Raw genomic sequence first — 11,196 nt, 5'->3', positions numbered from 1 at the left:
GCTGCCCCCGTTATTCCAGTTGTAGCATCCCCCTGCACTCCCAGCTCTCTGTAAGGGAGGGACCATGGAGAATCAGCCCTTGGCTCCCCACAGCCTAGGGGCAGCCAGCCCCCTCCCCTTTAGACCCACCCCTGAACAAGCCCCAGTTGAGGGGTTCCCTCCAGGCTCAAGGCAGGTTCCCCTCCCGCTTCATCCCGGGGATTTTAACCCCTTCCTCTCCCTGCTGGCCTGGGGCGTGCACATCCCACTGCAATCCCCCCTCTTTGGGGAGCTCAGAGCCCACCCAGGGCCCAGTCCGAGGCCCTCTCCAGGATGTGACAATTCTATAATGGTCCGTGGGCCGTGACCTGCGGAAACCAGAGGCAGGAGCTTTTTTGGTCAAGGAAGCCCACACGTAGTAATTAAAGTGAGACAGGCAGTGAGCTGGCTGCCGGCTCCCAGCACACGGCAGTAGCAGCGGCAGGTCGCGGCACCGGCACCATGGACCCCTCAGTGACCAAAGCCACCCTGAAGGTGCTGGGGCTGTGCGTGGTCCTGCTCTTCCTGGTCGCCGCGGTGACGGTCTCCGTGGCGGTGATGATGTGGCACTCGGAGGCAGTACGGAGGCTGCAGGGCTGCCGGGAGCAGGCAGCCAATGAGACCTCAGCCCTGGGGGGCCGCGTGGCCGAGCTGGAGCGGGACGTGGCCGAGCTCACGGGGCGGCTGCAGGAGGACGCCCAGAAGAAGCAGCAGCTTCAGAAGCAGCTTGGCCAGGCCAAGGATGAGGGCAGGAAGCTCAAAGCCACCTTGCTGTCCTGCCAGGAGCGTGAGGTAGGAGCCAGAGTACGGTGGGGTGGGGGGGGTGGTCCAGGGAGCCCAGGATTTATAGATTCATAGACTCTAGGACTGGAAGGGACCTCGAGAGGTCATTGAGTCCAGTCCCCTGCACTCAAGGCTCCCTAACTGGCCCCTTACAGATTCTCCCAGGGGCATCTGACAGTCTGAGTGCCCAGCTGTGGCAGTGGGGCCGTAAGAGATGCCCTGGCCTGGAGGTCAGTCTGGGTATTATCTCACTCGTAACCCAACCAGCTGGCCCAGCCTCCCCCTATGATAATGGCTTTCTCAGCAGGTGGGTCTCAGGCCCTAGCAGGCTGCAGCAATGTTCAGCTTGCAAACTGGGCAGGGCCTAGGGCTGGGCTGGTGGGGGGTTGAGGGATTCGCTGGCATCCTTAGGGGCACTGCTCTCCCCAGGAGGGATGGCATCCAGCAAGCGAGGAGACCAGAGCTCCTGGTATCTGCAAAAGACCCAGGGGCATTCAAAAGGCCAGTGAAAAGCGTTGGCACGGATGCGTACCCAGCGCCGTCCCCAGGAAGCTGCCTTGGGCTCTGCCCCGGTCCACCTGGAATGCATGGGAGCAGGAGGGATATGCTGAGATCCCCGTAACGCCCTGACTTTCCTCCATCCCTGCTGTGGGGTAACTGGGCTGCTGAGGGACTTTCACCCAGCAGGGCTGTTTCCTGAGCGAACAGGATTGAGCCGTGGGGCGGGACCAGCAGCTGCTCTGGGGCTCTGCTCAGGACAGGCCCTGCCCACAACTGCAGCTGAGGGCCCCTGGGATGGTGCTAGGCAGAGACTGGAGCAGGAGCCCTGCAGCTATTCCTAGCTGAGACACAGACCAGAGCCATTTGGCACACGTATAATTAGGTGTCTCGCAGCCTGTTCTTTTCCCCAGGTTATTATTAGCTCCAGCTCCCAGCTGGGAAAGGGCCGGTCCCAAGGGCCAACCAGCCCCTCCCCCCTCTCCTTGCTCTCAGACCGGACCGGTCCAAAGGGCTGGCTTTGGACGCTTCCTAGTTCCTGCTAAACAATGGGCTGCTCTAGGCAATGAAGGGTCTGGAAAAATCACTGCTTCCCATTGTTCTCCCAGCCCCACTTCCTGTCCAGCGGCTGGAGGCGCAGGGGACACACCCAAGGGCCGGGGGTCGGCGCATGCTTGGGGTGGATTCCATTTCTTCTAACCCCTTGGAAGGGCGAGGCCGCCCCCCATGTGCCCTCACGGGGGGCAGGGTGCTCGACAGCCCCCTGCATGTTTCCCACCCCTTCAGAACTCGGGTGAATACCGTTGTTCGAACAATAGGTGGGTCCACTGGGGACACACTGGCCCTCCAGGCCCCACCCCGAGTTCAGTCCCTCTCTCCCCCGGCCCAAAATAACCCAGGCTTTGTAAAGAAAACACGAACTCTCACAGGTTTTACCCCAGAGTCAGGAGGGCCCAGCCCTCCCCCTTAAGGGCCTCTCTGTCTGTTTCCTTGTATCCCCTGCCTGCTCCCTCCCTGCAGTACCCACAGACATAGCTGCAAACTCCTGAACTTCCCCCCTTTACTGCAATTTCCTGCTCTTTTTAGCCTGGGGGCCCCCGATCCCACCCGGGTGGGGCTTATCCTGTTATCAGGGCTGGCTTAGCCCCAGACTCTCCAGCCCACGGGCAAGCCACCCAGTTACACCCGCTATAAAAAATCCTTCTGCCTTAAATCATCACAGATCGGTGGGCAACCTGCCTTGCCACCGGGGAGCGCGGCTCTACTGACCCCATGGGGTCGCACGTCCCCCCTGCACCACAGCGGACCTGGCCCCGAGAACAGCTTGGTTAAAGATTCCCCTTAGGGGACGGCAGCCGGATGAGAGCTGGGTCGTGCCACGTTCAGAGCGCACGCTGCCCCCCGAGGCCTGGATTTCCAAGCAGCCTCGAACTGGGGAACCTAGCGTGTCCCCCTGCTTTGGGAGCGCAATGGCCATATGCCAATGGAGGTGGCGGCGCGGGGAGGTGCGAGAAACGTGGCGGCAGTGCTGGCTGGCGGGAGATGCCGTGGGGAAGGTTCTCGCTCATAATCATGTGGGGGGGGGGGGAAGAGGAGGCTCGAGTTAAATAAAGAGATGGGGGGAATGAAGACTTAGCCTCCAGCCATTATCGATCTAATTTATCTAGCCAGCCACCCATCCCCTGACACTCCTACCTGTACCCCTCTATCTATCCCTCTATCCCTCCACATACGCCTCCATCCCTACCTGTACCCCTCTATCCCTCCACTTACCCCTCCATCCCTACCCATGTACCCCCTATCTATCCCTCCATCCCTCCACGTGCCCCTCTATCTATCCCTCCATCTCCCTCTCTCCACAACCCCCACCCCAATCAGCCGTTTCTAAGCCCTGTGCCTGCTCCTTTCCCTTCTACCCGTATCGCCCCACAGAGCACGCTCTCCGCCAACGTGACAGCCCTGCGGAACGCGCTCACGGCCATTCAGCTGGAGGGCACCGAGATGGACACCAGAAACATTGCCTTGCAAGGTGGGGGGAGGCAGGGGCATGCGGAGCGAGGGAGGTGTGGTAGGGGGCGGGAGAATCCCCCCCCCGCCAGGCTCCGCTGCTGAGCATGGTGAGGGTCTGCCCTACGGGGTCGGGCCCATCCCACCTTGGGATGCTCTTGTACCATTGCCAGCAGGGCCGGCTTTAGGCCAATTCCACCAATTCCCCCGAATCGGGCCCCGCGCTTAAGAGGGCCCCGCGCCCAGTGGCAGGGTCACCCAGAGTGGGGGGCAAGTGGCAGAGAATCCCTTCCCTGGCTAGAGGCACCTTTTTAATTTTTACTCACCCGTCGGCGCTCCAGGTCTTTGGCAGCGGGTCCTTCACTCGCTCCGGGTTTTTGGCGGCACTTTGGCGGCGGGTCCTTCAGTGCCGCCGAAGACCTGGAGCGAGTGAAGGACCCGCCGCCAAAGACTAGGAGCGCGGCCCGGTGAGTACAAGCCCCACGTGTTTTTTTTAACGTGGTTTTTTTTTTTTTTTTAGTCATCCCTGTCAGGGCCCCGTTGAAACTGTTCGAATCGGGCCCCGCACTTCCTAAAGCCGGCCCTGATTGCCAGGTGCCGCCCTGCATGGGTCCGGCTACGCCGGGAAATCCTGGCAGGTCCCCACAGGGCAGCCTCATGGGAACTGGCCTCAGTCCACTATTCGCCCTACTAGCCTTCCCTGAGCAGCCACGGTTGGGCTGGGCCCTTTCCATACAGTCGAACCCCACCCCCACTGGAGCATGCCGGGTTAGCACACGATCCCGCTAGCCCCGGCTGACCGGCACCCGGGAATCCTCCCCGGGGGTCCTGCGGCGGCCAGCGTGGCTGTTCCTGGGCTTGCAGGTCAGGCGCTAAGGGAGAAGGTGCACAAAGGGGGTGGGTATCCCCTGCCCGGCGGTGGGTGAGAGTCCCGCTCTCTGCCTTCCGCCCGCAGCGGAGCTGACCCAGTGGCAGGGGAAAGCCGCGGAGCAGGAGCTGCGGCTGGAGGAGGCGCTGCAGCTGCACCGAGCGTCGGAGGCGCGGAGGGAGCAGTGCGAGGCCCGGCAGAGCGAGCTGCAGCGCAGCATGTAAGGAACTGGACAACGGCCTCGCCCCCCGGCTCCCAGCCAATCATATCCTGGGGAGGGATTAGCTCCCAGCCAATCGTAGCATCAGGGAGCATTAACACCTGGCTCCCAGCCAATCATATCCTGGCCAAGCATTAACCCCCTACCTCCTAGCCAATCGTATCGTCACTGTCCATTGACCCCGATTCCGATCCCTTCATATCCTCCTGGGGCGTTAAGCCCAGCCCGCCAGCCAATCAAATCCGCAGCCATCGTCACCTGACTCCAACCCAGCCCCGTCCCTCTTGCTCCCAGCCCTCCACCGGGGCCATTAACCCCTGGCTCTCAGCCAATCACAGCCTCGGGAATTGTCCCCCCCCCCAGCACTCCTATCCAAGCGACCCCTTGGCAATACTGAAGTTCCTCCTGCAGCCTGGCCTCCCCATTCCTGCTGCAGGGGCCTGGAGCCGCCCCATCACTTGGGGGGAGAGGGGGGGGGGGGACACTGGGGCTGCTGGCTTTTTGGGAAGGGGCACGGTGTAGCCAATGGGTTTGTCTGGAACGTCCTGACCTACCTGTGCTTTCCCACCGCAGGCGGGACTACAGGGCCGAAATCGACTCCCTCCAGCGGCGGCTGAGCTCCCGAGCTACCAGGCGCAGGTGCCCCCCATTCTGGTATTTTGTGTGGGTGCTGGCAAGCACTTCTTGCTTTATTTTCTCGCTCGTAAGTCCCACGGAAACGAGAGACACTGAAATAACAGCATGCAGGTGGGGGGAGGGCTGACGGAGGGGGTCGGCAGGGCGGAGTCACCCCCTTGATCACCAGGGGGATTGCTGGCACCCGGTCCCACACCCAGTTCCACTCGTGTCCTGATACTAGCTTTCCTCGTACCGCTGCACAGCAGAACTGGGCTTGGTACACAAACCCTGCGCACACCTGCACACACACACAGACACATCTGCATGCCACACACACGTGCAAATATATTCACACAGGCAAACGCACATGCTCACACATACATGCAAACATCTGCTCTCCCATGTGCTCACACATACAAACACGTGAATGCACGTATACTCACGGGCACATACATGCACATAGGCCCAAACATGGATGCACAAACATGTGCCTACTCATGTACACACCCATGCCTGCACACACACCCAAACAGGTGTGCACACACACACCCACACACACACAGGTTTTGGACACACGCCGCTCTAAGGACACGCTGCCTTTTCACGGCTGCCCGCACTTTATCCTAACCGCCTCTCCCTTGTGCACATAAAGCCACTAACTTCTTCCTGCAAATCAAGACCCGTTGCCATGACACCAACTAGAAATTGGCCCAGTAGCGATGGCTTGAAGGGCAGATGAGGAGGGCATCCGTGCAGATGAACAGCTAAAATCATATCCTGAGCTGGCTCCCAGTGGCATAGCGCCCTTGACCTCGTACGCCAACGTACACCCAGCCAAGGACATGGGCCTTTATGTGCAGAGACCCTTCGCCTGGTGCTTCGACTGTACAAACAGGGACTGCCTAGCGCAATGGGCTGTTGCTGCGGATTGCACTTCGAGTACTTTTTGCTGTGTCTTCCCATTAACCCTCTGTGTGAATGACAGAAACAGCATGGAGCACAGACGTAGAGAGCGTGTGTGGAGAGATGGGAATGACTTACGTTTCCATATATGTTCTCTCTTATGCAGGAAGGGTTGAAATCTTACGTCTGAAGCATCTAGGGGAAGCCAGGCTTAAAGGAGATGACAGGGCTCGTGAGCAACCATTTCTGATCCCCCCCCCACCTTCTACAGAGCGGGGCACGCTGCAGCTCCACACCAGAGACAGCTGCAATGACCCGAAAACAGCTGCAGCACGGAACGGCCCCGTCCCGCCCCAGAATCCAGCAGCCTCCTCCTGCAACTGTAATAGCCATAAACTAATTGAAAAGACTCCAAGTCCACTGGATCCTACTAGGCTGAGGCACCCCAAGGAATGCTGGGAAATCTGTCATTGTACCGTTCAGAGTCTGCGGCATGGACCCCCGCCCCATGTGTCCTGGCTCCATTCTGTCTCCCTCTCCCTGCTCCTCCCTTCCCTCCTTCGCGACATGCTTCTGCCTGGAGTCTACTGAGCTCTGCACAGCGTGGGCTTGCGTCTAAGCTGCCTGGTGTCGTTCTTGATCGTATAATCTACTCACCGCGAGGAAATCAGACCACCTGGCGCTAATTTCCCCTCTGGGGCTGGACTCACCCATGAGGGAGTCTAACCAGCATTTAATAGCCTATGTTTGTATGCAGATCTGCTCATTAATATTTAAAAAGTAGCTGCTTGATGGGTCTCATTAGTGACACCAGCACCACGCCAAGGAGCAGGTATCCCTGCAGGCCCTTTGGCCTCCAAGAACATAAGAACACCAGACTGGGTCAGACCAAAGAGCCGTCTAGTCCAGTATCCTGTCTTCCGACAGTGGCCAATGCCAGGTGCCCCAGAGGGGATGAACAGAACAGGGAATCCTCAAGCGATCCATCCCCTGTGGCCCATTCCCAGCGTCTGACAAACAGGCTAGCATTTCAGAGAAGATGCTAGTTCTGCCCCACACCTCCATGCAGTCCTTTGGAAGTCTGGCAGGTTGTACAGGTGTTAACGGGGGTTAAGATTTGGCCCTGTCTCCACAGGGATTTTTCACCCACCACTGAAATCTACCCGCCCTCTGGGGAAGAACTTAGCAATTGTTTAACAGCACCCAGCCAGGCAGCACTGTTAGGTAAAAAAGCAAGTCCTCACTCACCTCTCCAGCACCCGAGTTCGTGCGGAGTTGGTATGGGCTCACAATCTGTCAGAGACCAGACACCAATTCGTTGATCAACGGGCTCACACTATCCTTAGCTTGAAAAGCTTCAGAGTAAGTGTGGCAAGTTTATTAGGGGTGAGCATCAATATTTATACACAGAAGTAAACAAAGTGATTAACAGATCATAATGGTCATGCATAATCAATCAAGATTCTACAGGATAAAACAGGTTAAAATGTACATTCAGAAAGAGATAAGGGGAGACGGCTACTTAAGGGGAGGGGGGGTGTCATGAGTAGTTCGCAGGTCAGAGCTTTGATTAAAAGTTCAGACAGAGACATCAAGTCTGGGTTAAGTTTAAGCTCATCAAAAGTTCAGACTCAACATTCCTCCATTTGTAGCTTTGGGATAACTATTTACCAAAAGCTACACCCCATTTTAAGGAGCCAAGGGCCGCTTGGCAATTTCAGCCTGGGCCAACTCGAAGAGAGTAAGGCCCTTGGCTGAAGTAGGAAAAGAATAAACTGACCCACATGAGTCTATGAGGGAGGGGACACACTGAATACAGCAACACAGTATTATAAGGATTACTATGGCCCCAACAATACCCACCAAGAGTTTTTTAACCCACCCAAATCCAGGCAGCCAATTCCATAAGGCTCCCCACCAATCATAAGGTGGCTGGCCAGAGGAGTAGTTCTTAGCCATTTCCCTTAGATGTTTGGTACGTTGAAAAGTGTCAGAGTAGGTGTCATTTACAAAAACACAGCATTCTTCATTTATAAGGGCGCAAGTTCCTCCCTGGGCTGCTAACATTATGTCTAAAGCCATTCGGTTTTGCAAAGCTAACTGGCGCAGCTGGGACATTTCCCTGGCCTGATTCTCAAATAGGGTCGCAGTTTCATTGGTTAAAGATTCTAGTAGTCCCTGTAGACGGATGACACCACCCCTCAAGCTAATGAGACCAGCCCACCGCTGCCACGACAAACCATCACGGATATTAATATCTCTGAAGGTTTCACGGATGTTACGAACGTGGGGAAAATGAGGGGGAGTGAGGGAGATGCGAGAAGGCGGTGTTAGCCATGCCAAATAACATGACCCTGCCCAATCAGGGGAGAGAAAGTAATAAGCTTTGGGCCCGCACACCCAGTATGTTCCATACAAAGCGTTTCGGGTATTCCATTTCTCAAAGTAGGAGGTAACCCACCACCCGTTGGACCACTGTTCCCCTGGTAACGCAGAGGGGTCGTTGTGCGAACTGCAGAGGCACAATTTGGTAGTGGTGTTTTCAAAGGGCAGTGTAGTACTGCTTGAGCAGTTGTAGAAGGCAATCGTATGTCCCTTAGCAATTAGTTGGACACCCTCGTGATCTGAGCAGGGCTTCTTAAAAGCTGACTCTGAAGGCTTGCCCACCCATGAAAAAGTTGGATCGGGGTGAGGGATCCACATATGGGATAAGTGGGGTGCGCAAGGCTTGAAGCCAAGATTTTTACTAAAGGCGGTGCCATTAAAATAAATGTTGCATTTACTTGTTCCCACAAAAGTTGACCCCTTTTCTTTAACAAAACACAGTGATCCTGTCTGATTGGTTACCCTGAGATATCTGTTAATTGGCACTCCTGTTTTGTTCCATGTAAGATTGTGTTGGATTGGATCTTTTACTCTAGCCGGTGGCATCCAAGTCATATTAGCAGTGGTCAGGGGAATGGGTGTGAAGGGGAGTCCCTGTTCTGCATTTACTGGAAATTGAGTACATACCCAGCAATTACTTCTATTTCCTAAAATACGAGTTTTAACCTCGTGGGAATATCTAATAAAAGCATTATCTTCATAGGCAGAAAATAAACTAAAAAGGCATAATAAAAAACATACAGTTGTCAGAATAAAAGGTCCTCTCTTTTTTGCCGAGTCAATTTAAGTCTGATGTCTGAAAGAGGTAAGCTGGTCCACTGGTCGGAGGCAGTGTCCTCAGTGGTGGCAAGAGCTGCTGGTCTGTTACTGTGGTCCACTACGGCTGGCTTGACGTGGGAGTGGTGGATCCAGGATTTGCGTCCTTCCAGGAACACTGCAGTCTGGGTTGTTAAAAGAACCTGGTGGGGTCCAGTAAACCTCGGCTGGAGGGTGTCGCCACGAATGAACTTTTTGGCCCAGACGAAGTCCCCTGGTTGGAACAGGTGGATCTGTTCTTCCAGCGGCACGGTCTGGGAAAACTGCGAGGCTTTCCAAAGGGTACGGAGGCGAGCCTGTAGGGAGAGAAACTGGCACGCGGTCATATGATCCCCTCCCAATAGTGAAACATCAGCACGTGGTAGCGCCCCGCCTTTGAAAGGGGGGTGTCCATAGAGCAGTTCAAAGGGGGATAATCCCAATACACGGGTTGGGCGAGTACGAAGGTGAAACAGGATCAAGGGAAGTACCTGAGGCCACTTTAATCCTGTTTCCTGACAGTATTTAGCCAATGTAAACTTAAGCTCCCTATTCATACGCTCAACTTTCCCGCTAGACTGAGGGTGGTAGGGTGTATGAAAGGAGTGTGAAATGCCCAGTCCTTGTTCTAAACGGCCAAGGACATGACCAGTAAAGTGAGGTCCGCGATCTGAGTCAAGCACGAGAGGGATGCCAAAACGGGGTACAATGTCTCTAAGGAGAATCTTCGCCACTGTGGCAGCAGTACAATTAGCAGTAGGAAAAGCTTCGACCCAGGAAGTCAGAGGGCAAACCAAAACAAGGAGGTGCTTTTTCCCAAAAGCCTTTGGCATATCTGCAAAGTCAATTTGAAGATGTTGAAATGGAGCAGCAGGCGGAGGTCTTCCACCCTTAATTTTGTTAAGAGGCGGAGCAGGTCCATTACGCTGACATGTGCTGCATGCTTTCACTATTGACAGGCAGTAGGGTTGAATGCCTGGAGCATACCAAAAGCGAGCGATGGTGTCCACAAAGGCGTGCATGCCGTAGTGACCCCCCTTATCATGGTGCCAGCGAACTGCCATGGGGTATGTGGAGCGAGGGAGGCAGGCTTGGCCATCCGGCATAATCCAGGTCCCTTTGACCAGAGTGGCTCCGAGGCTCTCCCACTACTGTAGTTCAGCAGCGGGTACTGGTATGGGGTGTGGTGGAGTAAAGGAGGAGGCTGCAATAGCCAACGTGGGCATGGCTAAGGGTAAGACGGCAGCCGTCTTGGCGGAGGCGTCAGCCAGGGCATTCCCACGGGTGACGGGGCTATCATCTTTAGTATGGGCCCGGCAGTGAACTACAGCCAGGACCGAGGGTTCTTGGAGGGCGTCCAAAAGCTTGTGGATGAGGGGGAGGTGCTGAATGGGTTTACCGGCAGCTGTCTGGAAACCTCGAAACTTCCAGAGGTGGATGTGACAATGCACAACTCCAAAAGCATACTTGCTATCAGTAAAAATGGTAACGGTCTTACCAGCGGCCAACTGGCAAGCTCGGGCCAGGGCATAGAGTTCGGCGGCTTGGGCTCCCCAGTTGCCTGGCAGTGAGGCGGCCTCTTGAATGTCCCATTCAGAGGTGACTGCATAACCGGTGAAACGCTTGCCATCAACATAGAAGGAGCTTCCGTCCGAGAAGAGGATGCAATCAGGGTTGTCCAGTGGCACGTCAAACAGGTTGTCCCTTATCTGTAAGATGCTATAAACTACTTCCACACAGTCGTGCTGATCCTGGAGGACTGGCAGGTCAGGAAGCAAGGTAGCTGGATTAAGGGGCCCACACCTTTCAAAAATTAGGTTAGTGTCTTCTAAGAGTTCGGCCTCTAGCTGTTGCTGACGATGGGCCGAAAAGACTTGGGTTGTGCCCCTACGCAGAAGGGCTGACAAGGCATGAGAGGTCCAAACGGTGGTAAAATGACCCAGGGTCAGGCTCTTTGCCTTTGTGATCAGCAGGGCAGCTGCTGCCAGAGTCTGGGTGCAGGATGGGGTTCCCTGAGCGACAGGGTCGATCTGCTGAGAGTAAAAAGCAAGCGGGAAATGGTGGGGCCCGCTCAGCTGGGTAAGGACGCCACTAGCAATTC

The 11,196-nt window shown here is 55.8% G+C and overlaps 1 protein-coding gene across 3 annotated transcripts; it reads left to right on the top strand.

Annotated features, from left to right (window-relative positions):
* The first annotated feature begins 346 nt into the window (after positions 1-346).
* Positions 347-9,022, top strand: CCDC194 (coiled-coil domain containing 194). Of its 3 annotated transcripts, none has more exons than XM_065578431.1 (5): positions 347-810; positions 3,232-3,328; positions 4,262-4,394; positions 4,968-5,048; positions 6,082-9,022. In XM_065578431.1, exons 1-5 carry the CDS (start codon positions 481-483, stop codon positions 6,089-6,091), a joined length of 651 nt encoding a protein of 216 aa, XP_065434503.1. In that variant the 5' UTR covers positions 347-480; the 3' UTR covers positions 6,092-9,022. The 3 variants fall into 3 exon arrangements, with proteins under 3 accessions (XP_065434503.1, XP_008169839.1, XP_023963880.1); XM_008171617.4 differs by having other exon boundaries at positions 4,968-5,097; positions 6,082-6,251; XM_024108112.3 differs by having other exon boundaries at positions 4,968-5,033; positions 6,082-6,213.
* Positions 9,023-11,196: the final 2,174 nt, after the last annotated feature.

Source organism: Chrysemys picta, chromosome 25, assembly GCF_011386835.1.
Source record: "Chrysemys picta bellii isolate R12L10 chromosome 25, ASM1138683v2, whole genome shotgun sequence".
NCBI classification, from domain to species: domain Eukaryota; kingdom Metazoa; phylum Chordata; order Testudines; family Emydidae; genus Chrysemys; species Chrysemys picta.
The sequence above is the reverse complement of the archived record's forward strand: the minus strand, read 5'-3'. Positions and strand labels throughout refer to the sequence as shown.